Source organism: Pelobates fuscus, chromosome 11 (assembly GCF_036172605.1).
Source record: "Pelobates fuscus isolate aPelFus1 chromosome 11, aPelFus1.pri, whole genome shotgun sequence".
NCBI lineage: Eukaryota > Metazoa > Chordata > Amphibia > Anura > Pelobatidae > Pelobates > Pelobates fuscus.
This window is the reverse complement of record NC_086327.1, coordinates 101256975-101279375: the sequence shown is the minus strand read 5'-3', so window position 1 is coordinate 101279375 and position 22401 is coordinate 101256975. Positions and strand designations below refer to the sequence as shown.

The 22401-nt window shown below is 40.4% G+C and overlaps 2 protein-coding genes across 2 annotated transcripts in view; both read right to left on the bottom strand.

Moving 5' to 3' along the window:
* Window positions 1-1044: 1044 nt before the first annotated feature.
* Window positions 1045-1983, bottom strand: LOC134576933 (olfactory receptor 5G9-like). Its single transcript, XM_063435601.1, has one exon. It carries the CDS (start codon window positions 1981-1983, stop codon window positions 1045-1047), a length of 939 nt encoding a protein of 312 aa, XP_063291671.1.
* Window positions 1984-17528: 15545 nt separating this feature from the next.
* Window positions 17529-22401, bottom strand: part of LOC134576932 (olfactory receptor 5I1-like) — a 61421-nt gene continuing 56548 nt past the window's right edge. Inside the window, exon 2 of the mRNA XM_063435600.1 lies at window positions 17529-18478. Within this exon, the coding sequence (XP_063291670.1) occupies window positions 17529-18464 (936 nt within the window). The 5' untranslated portion in view covers window positions 18465-18478. The remainder of the gene's footprint in view (window positions 18479-22401) is intronic.

Below are 22401 nucleotides of genomic sequence, written 5' to 3'. Positions count from 1 at the left end.
GTACTCTGTATGTCGGGGATTGTGTGTGTGTGTGTGTAAGTGGTGGAGTGTGTGTTTGTAAGGGTTCGATAGTGTTCCTAAGGGATATATAATGTGTATATGGATGTACTCTGTGTGTCAGCGATGCACTGTGTGTGTGTAGGTTATGCAGTGTGTTTCTGTAGGGGGTTTAGTATGTGACACACACAGAACATCCCTGACACACATAATGTGTATCGAGTATGTACTGTGTGTGCCAGGGATGTTCCATGTGTGTCAGAGATGGGCTGTGTGTGTCAATTATATATTGTGTGCATCAAGGATGTACTGTGTGTATGTGTCTGTGGGGGATGTAGTGTGTGCAAAAAGAATCCACAGAGTGTATATGGATGTACTGTGTATGTCAGAGATGTGCTGTGTAAGTCAGGTATGTACTGTGTGTGTCAGGAATGTTATGTGTGTGTCAGGAATGTTGTGCATGTCAGGAATGTACTGTGTGTGTGTGTGGGAATGCATTGTGTCTCAAGGGGATCCAGTGTTTATGAGGGGTGCAGTGTGTGTGTGCATGTGTTGGGGCCTGTATTATGTGTGTGGGAAGGGAGATGAGAGGGGTGCAGTTAAATAAATATGTTTAAATATCTTTGTTTTTTTTATTAAATAGAAATTTAAAAATAATCTTTATGTCTCCCCTCAATACTTCTTACTTTTTGGCAGGGGTGGGGAAACTGAAAGCCCTGGATGTACAGTGGTGTCTCTAGACTTGCACCTCTAATGGGTGCAGGTCGAAATCCCTGTTCTCATGAGCTCCTGTGCTGTTCTGGAATTTTGCAGTGGTAACCTGCAGCAATGATCCAAACCAGGAAGCTTGCGTAAGAGATGGTTTGCACCAGGCTAAGGTGCAGAGAGCCTCACTCCACTTTACTTATACATTTTATCTCCCCACCGAGCCTTTAATATACAAAGCATGTCTGGCACCCACACTGCATGGGTCAGCGGGGGAGATCCTTGATCTGCTGGCCTCGGCCCATGGCTATTGTAGGCCACATTTTACATTATGTAGTAAATCTAGTTCTTATGAACTGAAATTATAAGAGACAGAGAATGCTGAATTGAAAGCTTTACATCATTATTTCTCAGACTGTAAATGAAAGGGTTTAATAAAGGTACAATAATTGTATACATAAGAGAGACCAGTTTCTCCAGATACATAACATCTTTAGTGTTGGGTCTAAAATACATAATTATACTAGATCCATAAAATATGGTAATGACTGTAAAGTGAGAAGAACAAGTTGAGAATGCTTTATGTCTTCTTGATTGGATAGTTAGAATTGCTGACATAATAAATGTGTATGAAATAATTGTTAATATCAATGATCCAACAATAACACCTCCAGCCACTATAAAAATAACAGTCTGATTGATCCATGTGTCTGTACAAGCCAGTTTCAGTAATGGGGGGACATCACAGAAGAAATGATTGATCGTATGATCATTGCAAAATGGTAAATTGAACGTGAGGGTAGTGTGTGTGAGAGAGTTTACTGCACCAATAAGCCACGATCCACCTATAAGCTGAATACAAACTTTATTACTCATTATAGTGCTATATAGGAGTGGGTGGCATATAGCGATATAGCGATCGTACGCCATAGCCGCAAGCATGTAGCACTCAGTACCACCAAGGAGAAGAACACAAAACATTTGTAGAGCACAACTGTAAAAATAGATGGTTTTATCCCCTGCTAGAAGATTTGACAGCAGTTTGGGTACAGTGGAGGTCACATAACATATTTCCAAAAAGGAGAAGTTTGACAGGAAAAGGTACATCGGAGTGTTGAGAATTGTAGTAAGTGTATATGCTAGAATGATAGACAGGTTTCCAAGCAAAGTAATTATATACATCAATAAAAACATTATAAACAGCAGTAGCTGAAGATTTATGAATTCTGAGAATCCCACAAGAATGAATTCAGTTATTATGGTATAGTTCCTGCCATCCATTATAGATTCAATCTGTTAATAAAGAAACACAAATATTGTCATCAGAACCGTTTACCGTTCTCCGAATACGTAATACAGTAAGTTTTAGAATAATTAATGTGTAGGATGTTTAACTTATTATTTCATGTTTGTGTTGAATAAGTGACACTGTGCATTTCATAAAAGTAAATTGCAACTTTAATTCACTTATTTTGTGAATATCGTTAAATTTAGGTTTATTTAAAATGGTGACACATAACGCGACATGGTGCAAGAGTATAATTAAGCTTAGCTTTTTGAAATCAAGACAGAAAGACATGCAGATGGAGTGGGAATACAGACAGACAGACAGACACATAGATAGATTTGTCGATCTGTTTATCGATCTCTCCATCCATCCATAGATGAGAGATGAAATAAGAAACCCAAGTCCTTTCCAAACATTAATGTGGATTATTATTATTCTCAAAGAATTTAAATGACCTGAGAGCTTGCACTCTACTAAATGAGAATTTATTAATTTAAAAAAAAAAAATTTCATTCTCCATAACCTTGACTCTATTCAATGTTCTACAATAAAAGAACGTTTGGAGGGATTTCTATCACTGAAATAACAACTCCATTAATAGACCACACTTCCATATCTCCATATCATTCAATATTTTTGGATAAACTTTTCAAATTACTTTTTCCACATATGAAAATATCAAAACATTTATCACATGTAAAAAATTTAATATTTATAAAAAATATCAAAATACTTAAAAATCTATTTTTCATAATATCAAATCGTTTTAAAAGATTACCCATAAATATTAAAACATTTGAAAAGCTTATTCAACAATATTAAATCGAAATCTTAGTGCACTAATACAGAAAATACATTTTATGCATTTGTGAGGTAGAACTTTTATCTTCTGATATTCAGATTGTTAAAGTACATTGTCATACATTAAAATGGTTATGCACTAAAGTGAGAATTCAAAGTGAATTTCACTATGAAACCCTTTTAATAAGAACTTTGGAGGTTCACATTAACTTTAAGTAACTATACTCTATGATCGCTTTATCTCTTTTTCTCTCTACTGAAACTAATATGCTTCGTCCACTTATTATATTTTATTACATGTGTTTAAACAATAATGTTTCCCCGGTTTTGTATAATCAGGACAATAAAGCTCAGATTTGTAAAACCCTGAATGATTGCGAAATTAATTTCCTTCGCTCGTCATTGGAGGTATTGCATGAACATTTCTTTCATGATTGTTTTATTTAAAAAAAAAAAACACATGCACACAAAGTGTGATTTCACACTTCAAAGGATTTCAAAGGACATTCAAACTGAATGTCTAATGTTGGGCATGTTTTGGATTTACTATTTTGCCTAAAATCTGATGTTCACTTTGAATTCATAAACCCACAATAAATATGTCCTCTTGTTGTGGTAGTTTTTCTTCTTTTAAATATAGTCTCTTCCTTTACTGTGTTAATTCCCTTTATGTATTTAAATGTTTCTATCATATCCCCCCTGTCTCGTCTTTTCCCCAAGCTATACATGTTAAGATTATCTAACCTTTGCTGGTAAGTTTTATCCTGCAATCCATGAAACAGTTTAGTAGCCCTTCTCTGAACTCTCTCTAAGGTATCAATATCCTTCTGAAGATACGGTCTCCAGTTACTTGCACACTATCCCAAATCCCAATTCACATTTAAATAGCTGAAGTTTTTTTTAGTATCACCCCAATAGCCATTCAAGTGTAAGCTCACCTGCAGCATCATTGCAAAACCTCAGAGGTGGGTTCTACATTAACAATTCACCTTGCTGCTTTCAGATAAAAATGAAATATCTTTACTGAAACAAAGAGAAAATAATATACCTGTACATTCATAAGAAAGAAATACAGCCACAGAAAGGGATTCTTAGAAAATACAGCTACAGATAGGGATTCTAATCAATAGCAAACAATACAGGCCATTTTGTTTATATTTGTAGTTGCTATAGTCATATTGCAATTACAAATATAAACAAAAATTTAATTTTTAATATATCAAAAAATGTAACATCAATTACAACATACAGTAATTACCTGAGTGTGGGCTGTTGCATTTCTTTCAGTTGATAATATATCTTTAAAAACGTTTGCAATCTGTCAGTAAATTATTATTAATATCTTGCAGACATGAGTATTCCAAAAAATAGTGCAAGTTCATTTTCCCACTTGTTTATTGAATATTTCTGAGTATAATTCAAGTCGAAAGAATGAGATAAGTCATTAAGGCTTACTAGGTATATGAATCCTCCTTGCGAGAGATATTCAAACACATTGGCTTATGATACTTTGAAATCATTTTTGGGTGATGCACGTTGCAGTTTTATAATTCTTAAGTATCTCTTGGGGGTAAATCTCATATGTTTAAGCATTGATTGTGTATGATTCTTTATTTAGTATCTGTCATCCAATATAAAGTTTTACATTAGTCAGTAGATTAAAAACAACTATCTTTAACATGCTGTTGTTATATATATATATATATATATATATATATATATTGTAAATCTGTTTTTATTGAACTTTTACTTTGAGTACAAGTAAAATGAAGAGTGCAGGTGGAGACTCGCAGGTCTCTGTTAATTGTGTCATTACAGTTTCAAATATTGCACATATGATTTTCTATATACATAAGTGCATAAGAGGAGTGACCATCAATTGTCGTGTGTCATGTACCATTACCCTCTGTCTTACGGATGTATCTCTTAAATGTATTTATTGGTATTTGCTTACTATTACACTACTTTCCATGTTTTCCAAGTCCCTCAGCACTTATGTGCTCTGCGTTGTTCTTTCTAGTGAGCATTCGAGCGTGTCATTTTAGTGTTAGTTAGCCGATTGGGTATGCCCCCCCCGTGGTTGCAATGTGATGGTATGATCATCTTGATTACTGGTGCCTGGGGATTGGAGGCCAAAGCAGTAAGCCATTAGACTCCACCACTCCTGTGTTTTGTGTAAGCAGGTGTTGCAGTTATTTTCGGGGGATTGGCATCCACGCCTCAGGGGCTGCTATAGATCCCATGCCCATGTTGGCTGGGACGTGAGCTTCCATCTAGAGCATGAGTCATCACTCCACTGCATCCTCCCCTCGCACCAGCCCCGGAGCCGGAAGCCCCCCCCCCCCTGTGTAACGGGCCATGTATATGAAACATGGCTGCCATGCCTCCGCGTGTCTAGTCTGTTTCCCTGTCAGGGAGGCGTGTAGTGCCTCTGCCCCCTGTATGTCCTCAACCCTGCATATATATATTTTAATGTATCATATCTTTATGCACAAAAGGATACAGTGCCAGTAACAAACTAAGGGCGGCCGGGCCCCCTGAAGTGATGGGCTTGGCCGCAACTGTGACCCCTGTAACCACGGTAGTTCCCCCACTGCTGGCAGCCAAGGAATATGCAGCCGTTGAGTGGGCATGTGTACTGTGTGGTTGTTGCATTCAAAATGACTGAGTGAGTAGAGCAACAAATTTGCATCATTGCACTCATGGCACATCACAACATACAAATATGTGAATTTTATTGCAGTGAAAGCTAACAGTATTATGTCATTCACAGTTAAAATACCATGAGGGACTTGGAAAATAAGAAAATATCTTACATTTTTCAAACATTTTGGGGATTTTATTCTTATTAAATTATTTTTCATATATAAATATTTAATGTGAAATGAAAGCCCTATATCTCCTTGATGTATAAGTGTGGGAGCACTTAATATGAAAGAGGTAATGCATGGTTGAGCAGACGTATAACTCAAATTCTAGGTTTTGTTTTGGTCCAAACTTGTACAATTACTTCTGTCCCTAAGGGGTTAAGGAGATTTGTCAAACAAAAAAAGCTCCTTTCACCTTTCTGTCCCTTATTTAATGTTGCAGTTTCTAAGTGCATTATCTCAATCAACAAATTAATCAACTGCATGAATTTGTGTCCATGATGCAATTCATTCATTATGTGATTTGTTCATTTGGCTATTCAAATATTCATTAATACGATAACCAAAGTGAAATAATAAAAAAAGGGGTATTTGTTAGAAACAAACAATAGGTGCTACTATCACCTATGTGGGTCACTCCACCACACAAAACGTGCAAATAACAATCATGAATTGCTGAGAGTACACACAATAATGTGTGATTAATAATAATAATTAAAGGACCACTCTAGGCACCCAGACGACTTCAGCTTAATGAAGTCGTCTGGGTGCCAGGTACCTCTAGGATTAACCCTTTTTTTTATAAACATAGCAGTTTCAGAGAAACTGCTATGTTTATAATGAGGGTTAATCCAGCCTCCAAATCCTCTAGTGGCTGTCTCATTGACAGCCGCTAGAGGCGCTTGCGTGCTTCTCACTGTGAAAATCACAGTGAGAGCACGCCAGCGTCCATAGGAAAGCATTGTAAATGCTTTCCTATGCGACCGGCTGAATGCGAGCGCGGCTCCTGCCGCGCATGCGCATTCAGCCGATGACGTCGCGATCAAGATGGAGAGGAGGAGGAAAGCTCCCCGCCCGGCGCTGGAAAAAGAGGTAAGTTTAACCCCTTCCTCTCTCCAGAGCCCGGCGGGAGGGGGTCCCTGAGGGTGGGGGCACCCTCAGGGTACTCTAGTGCCAGGAAAACGAGTATGTTTTCCTGGCACTAGAGTGGTCCTTTAACCTTTTTTTTTTATTCTTTTTTTTTTGTCGTGCAGGTGTGTACATCGTAGGTTGAAACGCCACAACAGCATACAGGTTATTTAAATGTCAAACAGTGGCATGAGTAGAAGCACAGTTTATATTATAATGCATTTACAAGTGTAGTAATGTTTACCTATGTTAGGTTAAATGTTAGGTAGGAACAAATATCTAGTGCAGCGTATCGAGTTGGGGCCTACAGTCCTTTCGACTAAACGCAAAGGTTTCCGTTCAGGTTGGTAAGTGTGTGCTCATGAAGATTTTAAAATCACATCCGCAAGTTGCCGCAGTGTGACCGCTCTGTCTGATCGTTGACCCGGTGGGTAATTATATGCGTAGTTAAACGTATTGAGTATAAACTATGACTTGTAAAAACAATGCCAACAATGTCATGATAAGACTGGGCTGACTTTTTCTCTAACGAAACATGAGGATTGTGTGGGTTACCAGGCTATTGCTTGCGCTCAATGTTAAATATGTTTAGGCCGTTGGAAGTTATTCTTTTTGCACAAGCTAGCTACGATCTGACTAACCATGAGCGGCCAGGTGAGCACCAGTGGCGGATCCAGAGCCTGATCTCGGGAGGGGCACTTGTAGATTATTTAAATAAATAATGCAGACACAATAACCACTACAGCTCAGTGTAGTGGTTATAGTGCCAATAATGCCAAGACCCCCTCCCAGAGTAAGTAGTCAAACTGTTTAAGAACTGTTTGACAACTTACCTGAGGTCCTCTGGGAAATGGGGCTGTAGTAGGGCAGAGGAGCAGTGGTATGTGTGAGTGGTGCAATGTGTGAGTGGTGCAGTGTGAGTGTGTGTGGGGGACAGTGTATTAGCAGTGTGTGTGTGAAGGTTGCAGTGTGTACGTGAGGGCGGCAGTATATGTCAGGGGTGCAGTGTGTGTGTGTGACAATGTATGTGTGTGGGGGCAGTGTGTTTATGGGGGGCAGTGTGTGTATGGGGGGCAGTGTGTTTATGGGGGGCAGGGGCAATGTGTGTGTGTGTATGGGGGGCAGGGGCAATGTGTGTGTATATGGGGGGCAGGGGCAATGTGTGTGTGTATGGGAGGCAGGGGCAATGTGTATATATGGGGGGCAGGGGCAATGTGTGTGTGTATGGGGGGCAGGGGCAATGTGTGTGTGTATGGGGGGCAGGGGCAATGTGTGTGTATGGGGGGCAGGGGCAATGTGTGTATATGGGGGGCAGGGGCAATGTGTGTATATGGGGGGCAGGGGCAATGTGTGTGTGTGTATGGGGGGCAGGGGCAATGTGTGTGTGTGTGTATGGGGGGCAGGGGCAATGTGGGTGTGTGTGTGTATGGGGCAGGGGCAATGTGTGTGTGTGTGTGTATGGGGGGCAGGGGCAATGTGTGTGTGTGTGTGTATGGGGGGCAGGGGCTGTGTGTGTGTGTATGGGGGGCAGGGGCAATGTGTGTGTGTGTGTATGGGGGACAGGGGCTGTGTGTGTGTGTATGGGGGACAGGGGCAATGTGTGTGTGTGTGTGTGTGTGTGTATGGGGGGCAGGGGCAATGTGTGTGTGTGTGTATGGGGGGCAGGGGCAATGTGGGTGTGTGTGTGTATGGGGCAGGGGCAATGTGTGTGTGTGTGTGTGTATGGGGGGCAGGGGCAATGTGGGTGTGTGTGTGTGTATGGGGCAGGGGCAATGTGTGTGTGTGTGTGTATGGGGGGCAGGGGCAATGTGTGTGTGTGTATGGGGGGCAGGGGCAATGTGTGTGTGTGTGTATGGGGGGCAGGGGCAATGTGTGTGTGTGTGTGTGTGTGTATGGGGGGCAGGGGCAATGTGTGTGTGTGTGTGTATGGGGGGCAGGGGCAATGTGTGTGTAGAAGAAGGATGGGGGGGGGGGGGGGGTTTAATGTGTGTGGTTTTTTTTTTTTTTACATTTAATTAAAAATTAATATATACTTTATGTCCCCCCTCCCTTCTTACCTTTACTGGGAGGAGGGGGGACATCTTTCGTTCCCTAGTGGTCCAGTGGGGTTCATTGGTGGTCCCAGTGGTAGGAGTGAACTCTAGCCCGCGCTCCAGGGCTAGAGTTCACTCTCGCGAGATTTGGAGCGTTGCCGTGGTAACCGCGGCAACGCTCCAAATCTCGCGAGAGGAGGACCCGGAGGAGCTGCTGGTAACAGCTCCCGGGTCCTCTCTCCCTCCCCTTCCGGTCGGCTGTCAGTAATGTGCCTGCGGACCGGGGAGGGAGATCACTGATCTCCCTCCCCGGTTTGCAGGCACAATGCAGGGCTGGCACTTGGGCAATGTCAGCCCTGCATTAGCCGGCAGGGGAGAATCTCGGGGGGGGGCAATTGCCCCGTTGCCCCCCCCCTGGATCCGCCACTGGTGAGCACATGTATGCTTTCGTGGTGATGCAATATCTGTTGGTTAGACTATAAAAATGTAAAAAACATAAAAATGTAAAAAAAACTATGAGAAATAAAAAAGGAATACAAAACTGTATACATATATATATATGGTTGAGAAAAAATATAAAACGAAACACATGTATAGAAAATAAAGACAATGTCACCACCTTTGGGCCGAAGCCCGAAGGGTATTGTAGTATGCTTGGGAAAAAACGTCCCCGTGTAACTGTGGTAGATGAGGATTCAGGTCTACAGTGTGTGTGACTGAAGTGGGCTTTGTTTGTGGGGGGTAACGTCCCAGTGGGTGAGATGGAAAAACCTTGGCAGTTCATTCAGGTGTCGGCTGCATCCTCGAGCGCGTTGGTCATTCGTCTGGGAATAAATTCCACTGCGCTGGCTGTCCCCAAATCGATGGGTTCTTGGTTCGTTCTGTAGGCCTTTGCAGTGACAATGAGTTGGTGGGGAGATCCAGCTGTCCCAGTATCGCTGGTGCTTCTTGAATGTGTCGTGCTGTGAGTGTGATGTTGCCCTTGGTAATCAGCAAGGTGTGGGCAGGGCCCCAGCGGTATTGTATATGGCGATCTCACAGGAGGGATGTTAGCTGTTGTAGGGTCCTTCTCCATGCCAGCGTTGCCCCTGAAAGATCCGCATAGAAGGAGAGAGTCATATCTTTGAAGAGGTAAGTTGGGTGGTTTCTGGTGGCCGCCAGTACTGCGGATCTGTCCTTTAAGGTTTGGAATTGCAGGACTACATCTCGTGTGGCTGCGGTAGGGGCTTTGGCGGGCTTAGGGATACGGAATATGCCGTCGAGTACTATGGCCTTGGCTACCTTAGGAGTAAATAGGGCCGTGAGGAGCCACGGAGTGACATGTGGCAGCTCCGTATGAGGTACGTTGTCATCGATGCCCCTAACCTTGAGGTGTTTTAGGCGGCGTTTATCTTCGAGCTCGGCAAATTTGAGGTCGTTTTGACTAGATTGCTGTTTCAGCTCCTTTACCTCTTTTTGTAGCTTTTGGATTTGGTTGGCGTGGGTGCTTGAGGTGCCCTCCATGGCTCCTAGTTGCCCTGTTAGGCCCCGCAGTATGTCCCTAATCGAGGCAACATCCGCTGAGATTTTGCTATGGTGTTCCGCCATAAGCTCCCTGATGGCCTCCATGCTCACTGGCGTGGGGGCCGTGGCTGGAGGCTGCTGTTGCGATCGGGCTGGCGGTGAGTTATGCTTTGCCGGGGTGAGGTCCCCTCCATCTTCATCCGACGTCTCTGCATAGAAATCAGAGCATCCGCCGTGCAAGGACGCCATATTGGAGCTCGAGGCTCCTCGGGCCTGTCGCCACATCTCGTCGATGTTCATGCCCATCGTGGGCTTTTCGGGCTTGAGTTTTTTATTTTTTCTCCCCATTGGGCTTGTGTTGGTGTTGTGATCCCCCTGGTGTGGTTTTGACCCTCAGAAGGGGGTTATTTATGGGTTTTTCTCGTTTGGCAGCTCGGAGCTCAGCCGGCGTGCAACCGTTTTCCTCAGTAGCTAGGCGCCGCCATAATTAACATGTTTACCATAAAATAGACTAAAGGTAAAAACCTAAAATACTTCTTGATCTATTTCAGATGTTACCAGAGGCATCTTTTACCTCACTCCGTTCACTGACCCTTCGATTTTTATGGCATAAACTCAAAGCACGGATATCAGGTATCTTACCTTGATGAGGAGTCTGACTTGCAGAGTTAAAGCACCCTTTGCAATTTAACACAAACAAAGGAGACTCAAGGTAGAAATCTCCAAGGTTGTGAGATATTCCACTGGGGATGTAAAGACACAGTGCTTCCAGAACATAGTACCAGCAAGGATAATCCAAAAGAGTAGTCTTGGACGTAATCAAAAGTCAGTACAGGTGTCAAACAGACAGAAACGGGAAACAGGCAGAGATTCAAACCAGGAGTCAGACGTAAAGCAAATTTTAACAAAGAGGAACAAACAACCTGACAATGAGGGTGAGGCAAGGCAGAGTTTCAATAGGTGGATAATTGCCACTTAATCTGGAAACCAGGAACAGGTGTTCAGCGATCCAGGAGTAAAAATTCAGACATAACAGGAAACAGGAGAAACAGAAAACAACAAAGACGTGTGGCGTTAAAGGTAAGTTCACTGCCTGGGATGCAAGTGACCCAGGGTCAATCCCAGCCAGACCCAAGAACAAAAGTCCAAATGTGGCATGATGAGGGTCATGACAACGGATCAGACATGATACCCTCACATTGCCGAAAGACAGGGAAGGCCTAGCTTTGCTGGAATTCCGGGTATACTTTAGAGCAACACACATCCTACGTGTAGTAGAATGGACCACGCAGGGAGTGTCCAAAATATGGAAGAATGGTGCAGATCCATAGGCTGATTTCTGTCCTCCCTGGGCTGTACCAGTACCAGGGCAGACAAGGATTAGTGGCATGGCTATAGTGCACCAATCCTGCATGGTCCCCTTATCAAAGCGACCATGCAGGATTGGTGCACTATAGCCATGCCACTAATCCTTGTCTGCCCTGGTACTGGTATAGCCAGGGGAGGACAGACATCAGCCTATGGATCTGCGCCATTCTTCCATATTATACTATACTATGCCACTAATCCTTACCACTACACCCTCCCCACTGCTCCCCCTAGTCCACAACCTGGCCTTCCCTCTGGGAATGGAAGCTGGAAACCTTCATTGACCCCGACCCATTGGCAAGGGGCCTGTCCATCCTCTATGGCGTGCTCCTGAAACTGGGCTTAACTAGGTACCAATTTCTCGCCTAAACAGTGGTCCAAAATCTGTAACCTCTCACTACATTGCGCACCCTCTAGCGGGGTACGAGAAACTGCCTATAAATTGCTTGCACTCTGGTATCGGACTCCACAACACACCCACACTGATGATCCCTCTGCAGATGAAAAGTACTGGAGGTGTGGTGGGGAAAGGGGTACCCTTATACACTTATGGTGGGAATGCCCACTGATCTGACAGTACTGGACTGCAACCCATGAACACATCCAATGGTTCTTCGACAACCTGCCACCACTGAAACCAACCCCATTTCTCTTGCATCACACCAGAACACGCTCTTTGGCTTATAAACAATCCCTAACGATAAGAATCCTCAATGTAGCTAAAAGCCTGATCCCACTTTACTGGAAATAACTGATGGCCCCGCCCATGACCTTATGGTACCAATACATGGTGGAGCTCCGAGCCCAGGAGGAGCTCTCCCTACTGGCAGAGGGGAGGTCACAAACATACATGACAATTTGGACACACTGGACACAGACAGGGCCGACTTCCAAACCCTCATTCAATAAGCAGGTGATCCCCAATGAGACTGGCACTGGGGAACACAGGGAGGGACAATGGTTCTCCATACCCCAGTCTAGACGACCTCTCCCCAATTCTTAATTACATTTTAAGACGATGCTGTGACAGACTACTACTGGACTACTCTACACTCCTACATTGTGCACAACACATAGGCGTAACCTGGAGGGAACACACCCCTCGAAACTGATTTTTATTATCCTTATCCCCACCCCTCCAGTGAACTTTAAAGGACCACTCTAGGCACCCAGACCACTTCAGCTTAATGAAGTGGTCTGGGTGCCAGGTCCAGCTAGGGTTAACTAATTGTTTTATAAACATAGCAGTTTCAGAGAAACTGCTATGTTTATCAATTAGTTAAGCCTTCCCCCTAATCCTCTAGTGGCTGTCTCACTGACAGCCGCTAGAGGCGCTTGCGTGATTCTCACTGTGAAAATCACAGTGAGAGCACGCAAGCGTCCATAGGAAAGCATTATGAATGCTTTCCTATGTGACCGGCTGAATGCGCGCGCAGCTCTTGCCGCGCGTGCGCATTCAGCCGTCGGGGAGGAACGGAGGCGGAGAGAAGGAGGAGAGCTCCCCGCCCAGCGCTGGAAAAAGGTAAGTTTTTACCCCTTTCCCCTTTCCAGAGCCGGGCGGGAGTGGGTCCCTGAGGGTGGGGGCACCCTCAGGGCACTCTAGTGCCAGGAAAACGAGTATGCTTTCCTGGCACTAGAGTGGTCCTTTAATTTGTTCAATTCCCATAATATCCAGTCCACTGGGATTTCCATTATGGATTTCAGAAAAATATTTAGATATGCTGTGATTTGGGAATCTTTTTCTAATGTTGTTAATATCTTCCCTAATATGAGTCTTAAGAACTTGTGATGCTTTCCCTATGTATTGTAAATCACAGGGACAGCTAAGCATGTAAATAATAATTTTTGGTATTACAGGTAATAAAGATTTGATATCATATTCCTTTTTTAGTATTAGATGAAATGCATGTTTGAACATTTTTATTTTTATTCTGTTGTATCTTACAACTCCTCCAGTTTCCACAAAAATAAAAACCATTAGTTTCCTTAAAAAAATGGTTATCCTCTTTCTTCTTTTCTTTATCAATAAAACTATTGGTTAACATTTGTCTAAAATTATCTTGCTTCTCTAAAAATACATTTAAATTTTTTCCCTTAGAAAAGATTTAATGTCTTGATCTTCTTTTAAAATATACCAATTTTTCAGGATAATCCTGTGTAGATGGTGGTTATTGGAACTGAAGTAAAACATAAGGGGAATTTCTATTTTCTCCTCCTTTTGTTCCCCAACATTAACCTTATATTCCTACAATGTTTGCCTGTTCTCTTTACCTATATGCTTGCAGAAAAATAGGATCATACCTCTTTCTAAAATTTGGGCAGCTTTTTCCAGATTGAAAAATTTTTACAATGAATTTCATTTGGTAAGAAAAAGTATGTACAGGATGTTAGAAAAAAGGAAGGTTTAAACTCAGCTCATTGAAGTGGTCTGGGTGCAGTGTCCCAGGTCCTTTATCCCTGCAAAGGTAATTATTGCAGTGTTTAATAAAGAGCAATAATTACCTTCATTAACTCCGCCTCTAGTGGCTGTCTACAAGACCGCCACTATAGGGACTTCTGGGTGGTTAGGTGGCTGGGAGAAAATCAAGCTTGACCCAAGATTCCATAGGAAAGCATTGAATGATGCTTTCCTATGGGCGAAGTCATAATGGGAGCATGGCCATTTCCACGCTTGCGCATTTGGTCTTCCCCGCGGGCTGATGAGAGACAATGTTGCTGGAATCAGGTAAATGACAGAAGGGGTTTGTGGATCAAAACATCTGAGGGGGTGCAGGTTGTGCAGGCTTGACAAAGAACATCTATTCTTAATACATTAATCCTTTCAATTTGAAGAGGATTTATTTTATTTCAGGAAGAATAAAGAAAATAAAAGTGAAGAAAAGTTGTGCTGTATTTTGGTTTTTTTTCCTCCTCTTTGTTTATGTGCCTTCCTCTTCCCTGGCTGAGAGTGGAAAGTGGAACACCTAAGTTCGATCTTTTGAAATTATATAATAGCCGGAAAAAGAATGGCTGAAAACAAACTCCCCATTAGAAAAAAAAAAAAAGGAGGCTAAGATTGGAATGTTTTTCTCCACCTATTGAAACTATAGACCTGGAGAAGTCTCTGATAAATGAATCAGAAATAGTGGACTCAAGAAAAGGGAAAATACCCCCCAACGGAGAATCACAAGTACATTTAACATCAGAACTTAATGTACAGTTTGAAAAAACCAAACAGGAAATACAATTTAACATGCAAGATATGAAAAAAAAGACATGGCTGCTTTAGGTACAAGAGTCAAAGAAAATGAAGCACAAATGGAACATCTTGGGACACACATTTTGAAACCCAAAGATGTAAGCGATCAATATGAGAAAAGATTTGAGGCCATGGAAAAATAAATAGCAGATTTGGAAGACCGTTCCAGAAGGAACAATTTAAGGTTAAGAGGTATAATAGATTCTGTCACAAATGAAAACCTAGAATTCTTCCGAAAATACTTTTTTTTTTAAAATCAAGTTTGGAATTACACAATGGGATCATACCCAGTTCTGGAAGAAATGTCACAGGACAGAAAGACTTTCTGGTTCAGCAGAAGAGCCAACAAGAGCTGTATTAATTTGCTGTATCACGTCACAGATGAAGGACAATATTCTAAAAGCTAAGAAAGAGATATCACTACAGGACCCTTTCGAAAAGATAAACATCTTCCCCCGGTCTATCCTTATTTACACAATCTAAGAGATGTGTATTCGCCCCACTGACGCTACTGACACTTAGAAGCAAGGACATTAAGTACAGATGGGAATTCCCAGTTAAGGTATTTCTCAAATTATATATATTTTTAAATAACTGGAAAAAAACATTTGTTTCCCGAAACAGCATAAGCTGTAATAAAGTAATAATGTAATATTGCACTCCGTTCTTCAATTTATGCAATTTAGGAAACACAAAATCTTGCACTTTGTAATTTGGAGGAAACAGCATAAGCTATAAGTAATAATGTAATATTGCACTCCGTTCTTCACTCTCTGTAATTTAGGAAACACAAAATATTTCACTTTGTAATTTGGAGGACTTTTTTCTGTGAAGGTTTTTTTTTTTATCTTTCTCCTGAATCTACATTATATTTTCTTCTACCCTTCTCTTTTGAAAGTTATGTGAATCTATAGATTTCCCCCACTACTTCGAGAATTGTAAAGGGAAATGTTTTGTGTTTGATCTGCCTCAGCTCCACCGCCATACTAGTTATGGCACTCAATGTCCAGACTGGATGGGTTAAAAATATGCTGAAGCATATTAATGATTTGTATTGTTTTGTTTTATGTATTCACAGTTATGTGGCACTTAAAGAGAGCAGACGACATATGTTTTAGTACCAACGATTAAAATAGTAACTCTTAATGTACGGAAACTAAATTCACCTCAGAAAAGATCTATTTTGTTCTGATACCCGAATAAAGAAAAAAATTATATATGTTGCCTCAAAGAGACTCACTGGTAAATAAAGGAGAAGGAAAAAATAAAGTCGCAAAAACATCCAATAGTTATTTCAACTTTGCTAAATATGAAAAAGAAAGAGGGGTTGCAAATGTATTCTCCAGTGCACTCAATATCAAAAATAAATATGTAGAAGAGGCTCATTGAGGGGGGTACATAATGCTAGTTCAATAATAAAATCATGACTCTTGCTAATGTGTATGCATCAAACAAAGCACAAGATCAATTTATTTCAAGAACACTAGACAAAATTGAAAAAATAAAACAAGGCCCACTATTATTAATTGAGGATGTGTTAAACCCACGGTCGGACAAGAAAACTATATTTGGGGTGATTAATAATAAAACTGCCATTTCCCAAACGGGCAAATGACAATCTATTAGATAAATATGTTCTCTTAGACATAGAAAAGGATTGAACTTATTTTTTAAGATCACATTGCTCATACTCAGGAATTGATTTATTTATTGGTAATTTATGAGCAGTTAAAAAAAAAATGAAGAATGTTTTATTCTAGGAAATGTTATGGTCAGACCACAATCCGGTCATATTCATATTAACGGATAGTTTTGAAAGTCTGAAAGTCTGTACGTTTTGGCAATAAACCTGATTTTCAGTGAGGGTTGATTACAACTTTAGACTTGCATACTCTCTTGTTTTCAAATGGGGATACAGCCCACACCAGTCAATCCCCTTGTACATAATGGCAGGTTAAGGAGAAAGCAAAACAAGTTCCTACCACCTTTCTGGACCTATATTCTGTTGCAATTTCAAATGCAAGTGCATAATCTTAATCAATAAATGAATAAACGGCTTGAATTTGTGTCTATCATGCAATTCATTTATTTTTTTGATTTGTTCATTTAGCTATTCCGACATTTATTATTAAGATGAACAATTGAATAGCTGCAAGTTCATCCAAATCGCAGCTTATCCAAATATCTATTTTTTTTTCAATGTATGAGAGAGATTGTGAACGTAAGGCCGGTGAAATAGCTCAGTGGGCTAATGCATCAGCAGAATCTGTTCAAACCCTTGGGTCGCAGGTTAAAATCCCGGCAGGGTTGACTCAGCCCTTCATCCTTCCGAGGTAGATAAAATGAGTACCATTAAATTGGGTGATAGTAACAACCCCTGGATGTTGGGCTAAGGTAACATCCCCAGGACGTACTTGGAAACCAGAGTAATCTGAATGTACCCTTCCTGGTTAAATACTTTGTTATTATTATTATTATGTATGAGTGTGAGATGGTGCGAATGTAAAGTAATGTAAGGTAGTTTGTGTATTATTTGCAATTACTGTGTCTGTGTGCATGTATGTGTAAAGGAGAGAGGGAAATTGTGTATATCTGTGTATGTGTGACATTGCAGAAAAGAAAACATCAAATAGAGAAAACATTTCTTGTTTTGAACGGTTTTCAAACTATAAACTATAAAAAAGAGTAAAGACAACATCTTACGTGGGCTTATAATATTATAATGATATTGATAATGATATATTATAACTAGTACTAGTAGTATAGGATATAGAATTATAAATACTATAGTGTATACTATAGTGTATACTGTGTTTAATCTAGTTCTTATGAGATCTATTATAAGAGAAAGAATGCCGAATAGCACGTTTGACTTCATTATTTCTAAGACTGTATATAAAAGGGTTTAATAAAGGTGCAATAATTGTATACATAAGAGAGATCAGTTTTTCCTGATATGTAGCAGTTCTAGTGTTGGGTCTAATATACATAAAGATGCCAGACCCAAAAAATATGGTAATGACCATAAAGTGAGAAGAACAGGTTGAGAATGCTTTATTTCTTCTGTAATGGATATTTAGAATTGATGAGATAATAAGTGTGTATGAAATAACTGTTAATATCAATGAACCAAAAATAATACCTGCAGCCAATATAAAACCAACAGTCTCGTTCATCCATGTGTCTTTACAAGCCAGTTTCAGTACAGGTTGGAGTTCACAGAAGAAATGATTGATCGTATGATCATTGCAGAATGGTAATTTGAACGTGAGGGTTGTGTGTATGAGAGAGTTTACTGCACCAATAAGCCACGATCCACCTATAAGCTGGATACAAACTTTATTACTCATTATAGTGCTATATAGGAGTGGGTGGCATATAGCGACATATCGATCATACGCCATAGCTGCAAGCATGTAGCACTCAGTACTAGCAAGGAGAAGAAAACAATACATTTGTAGAGCACAGCTGTAAAAAGAAATGGTTTTATCCCCTACTAGAAGATTTGACAGCAGTTTGGGTACAGTGGAGGTCACATAACATATTTCCAAAAAGGAGAAGTTTGAAAGGAAAAAGTACATCGGAGTGTTGAGAATTGTAGTAAGTGTATATGCTAGCATGATAGACAGGTTTCCAACCAATGTAATAATATACATCAATAACAACATTATAAACAGCACTAGTTGAAGATCTTTGAATTCTGAGAATCCCACAAGAATGAATTCAGTTATTATGGTATAGTTTCTGCCATTCATTATATAGATTCAATCTGTTAATAAATAAACAAAAATATTGGTATGCGAGCCTTTTACTATTCTCCTAAAACTTAATACAGAACAGCAAATTTTAGAATAACTAAGCATAGTATTTTAAACTCATTTTTAATGTTTGTGTTGAATTACTGTCACTGTGCATTTTATGAAAAAATACATTTAATTCACTGATTTTGTGAATATTCCTTCTTTTAGGTTTATTTAAAATGGTGACACATGACACTACACGTTGCAAGAGAATAATTAAACTTTCAAAGACAGACAGAAAGACATGCAGGTGAATAGTCTAACAGACAGAGAAATAGATAGATGATAGACAGGCAGACAGATGAAATAAGATATCCACAGAAACCCCATGTCCTCTCCAAACATTAATGGGGATTATTATTATTTTTGAAAGAGATCTAACGGTTTAAATTACCTAAGCGTTTGCAATCTACTGAATGAGACTTTATTTATTTATTTATAACTTTCTTTCATTCTTCATAACCTTGACTCTTTTCAATGTACTACAATAAAAGAAGATTTTGAAGGATTTCTATCACTGAAATAACATCTCCAATAGTAGACCACACTTGGACCTCGATTTCATATTGTTGGATACGTTTCCAAAAAGCTCAAGCTTTCAGTTCTGCTACCCTGGTCTAAAATGTGAGATTTACTTTAAATTCACTGTGAAACCCTTTTAATAAGAACGTTGGAGGTTCACGTTGCCTTTAAGTAAATATACTCTATGATTGCTGTATCTCTTTTTCTTTCCACTTAAACTGATGTTTCATCTACTTATTGCAGTGTATTACATGTGTTTAAACAATAATGTTTACCCCGGTTTTGAAGAATCGGGACAATAAAGATCAGTTTGTAAAACCTGAATGATTGCAAATCTTCTTTTCATTTCCTCCGCTTGACATTGGAGGTATTGCGTGTACATTGCTTTCATGATGGTTATATTTAAAGAAAAAAAAAAAAACCAACCCTCCACCCCCCATGTTGGGTATGTTTTAGAATTCAATATCTTTGCCGAAAATGTAAAGTTCACTTTGAATTCAGTCTGAGTTCCTAGCAATTCACACTTGAAATGCAATTATAAAACATATATTTCAATATACCCAAAATGTAAAATCAGGTTGCAGAGTCAATTAAAACATACCTGGGTGTTAGCTGTTTCTTTCATTATTTTTTCAGTTGATAAAATATCTTGAAAAGAACATTTACAATGTGTCAGTAAGTATTTATTAAGATCTTATAGACATGAGTAGTGCACAAAATAGTGCAAGTCAGTTTCCCCTCTTGTTTATTGAAACATTTCTAAGTAAAAGTAGAAAGAATGAGATGTAATTATGTCTTACCAGTTAAATGAATCCTCCGTGCTATAGAAACTCAAACACATTGGCTTCTGATACTTGGAAATCATTTCTGGGTAATGCACATTGCATTTTAATAATTTGTAAGTATCTCTTGGGGGTATATCTCGTGTGTTCTATGATAAAAAAAAATGTTTTGTTTTCTATTTATAACTTGGCAAAAGCGACACTTTAGAATTAATTACATATGACACTTTATTAAGTACCTGTCATCAAATAAAATATGTCACATTAATAGATTAAAAACAACGGCTGTTATCACATTTTTATATATATATATATATATATATATATATATAAATATATATATATATGGAAGGCAGGACCTGAAGTTGTGGGAGGGGCTTGGGTCCCCTTCTTAAGGAGCTCCAGCCCTTCACCTGCTACCGGCTCAGGTCTTGAGATTTGCATAACCGAACTTCCGGTCCGTGCAAATCTCCTCTGCCACAAACAGAACACCGAAGATTCACTTACCTGGTCCTGTTGCTCCGTTTCATCTTGCAAGATATTTCCTGTCTCCCCGGCGTCCCCGCATTTCGGCTTATCATCATAAGCAACCGGCGGCTGGTGCTGTTTTTCTGCAAACCGTAAGTCACGGCTGCCGTCGGGCGGCGGTCGCAGTCGAGCCGCGTCATCTTGGGATACCCTGCCCTATCCAATTAATGGGCTTTCCGTTACGTCACATTTTCGAATATTTTGGCGGGAATTCTTGCTCATACGCTGGGCAAATCCGTTTCAATTCAGGATTTCGTTTAATTCATTGCGCTATTGTTATGTACTTATAAACTGGCTATATAAATTGGGATTATTTGAGACAAGACACTCATTATTCATTCATTTAAACTGCATTAGTTATTTCTCTATGCACTTTAGCTGTGTTATATCGGACCCTTGTGGTCATTTTATATTATTACGTTTGTTGGGGAATTAACATGGTGTGTTACATGTATATCATTTTTATAGCAGCTATAATGACTGGCCTCTACACTTGCATTCAGGCAAATTACTGGCAGGTCTGGCATAAGGCATTTCGTGTTCTACATACCACAAGTAATCAAGGTGAGGCATTTTTTTTTTTTTTGATTGTTATGTGACACATTAAATTCTTACAACTCGTACAGTTTCACATGTCATTTTCATGTTTCAACTAGCCACGTGAGGTTTTGCATAACCGGTATTCTTACGTGTTACTTCTACAATTATAGGCTAGGCCATCCACGCAACCTTTTGGGGTTTGGTTCCAGGTTCCAATTTGGGATATATCTACCTGGTAGGTTTCTTGGGTACAGGAGGGAGCTTTAGGTACATATTGATAACCCACTTAGTTATTAAATTTAATTTAATTGTAAACTCACTATTTAATCTTGTAGGACCTACAGTTCACCTATATTACCTTTCCCGGCTAAACACTCAGCTCAAACAGGTACGTCCCTTTGCCTCGATTCCACACGAATCCCTTCCCCGCCCATTTTCATAAGCTAGTTATACACTGGCACTGAAGCATAGGAGCCTCTAGGTACGTTCTTCTTGGCCTTCTACGCCTTACGCTAGTGGTCCCGCGAGGCCTACACCCATCCTCAAACGGAGGTACGACATCCCCTCGTGCCAAATCATAGTTAGCCGCCTCGCACGGTTGCATAGAGAGGGCCTCACCTGTCACTCCCATTCTGTCTTTTTCTGGTTATTGTCACAGAGGGGCCAACTCCCCACCATAATGTCAATGGCCTCATACTCCAATCGGGCCAAATCATAGGTAGAGCCTCTCACAGCCGCTTGGCAACTAGTAGGGCCTCACCTGTCACCTATCGTCTTAATTGTTTCGCCACTTGGCACTAGTTAAAACAGCCAGTGAAAAATTTTACACTAGGTAAAACTTCTACAATTTATTTTTGTCACAACGGAGATGATATTGGATTAAACAGATTACTCGCTCACGGATATCATCTCTCACAATTAGGACTTTCTGTAAACACAAAAAAGGTTTATGACCGGGCTTTTCTGATGTTTAATACATTTGTGAGGAAACACAAAATTGCTGACAAATTTGCCATGAGTACTATGATGGCGTTTATTTCTTTTTGCCACCTTCACTTAAAACTATCCTTTAACACTATTAAATTATACATCACGGGTATTCAACACCACATCCTCACTACATGGCCTGATAAACAACGGTTCCTCTCCTCTTACCAAGTAAAGTCTGTATTGAAGGGTATCAAGGACTCCACCCCGGCACCTACACCTTCCAGATTACCCATACATGACATTCTATTCCAGTCACTGTCAAATCTTTTAGACACTTCACCGTTTGAGACTCGCACAAATCAGGTCATCAAAACAGCCATATACTTGGCATTCTATGGGTTCCTTCGGCCCAAGGAATTTACCACTACTAATTATAACACCCCATATGAAAACTAGTAGGAAGGGACAGACGGTCAATATTCCCTACTACCCTACTGATAATAAATGGTGTCCCGTGGTAGTCTTCGACCAGTACCTTTCGTCCATCCCAATGACACCACATCAACCACTACTAGCCTTGTACGGTAAAA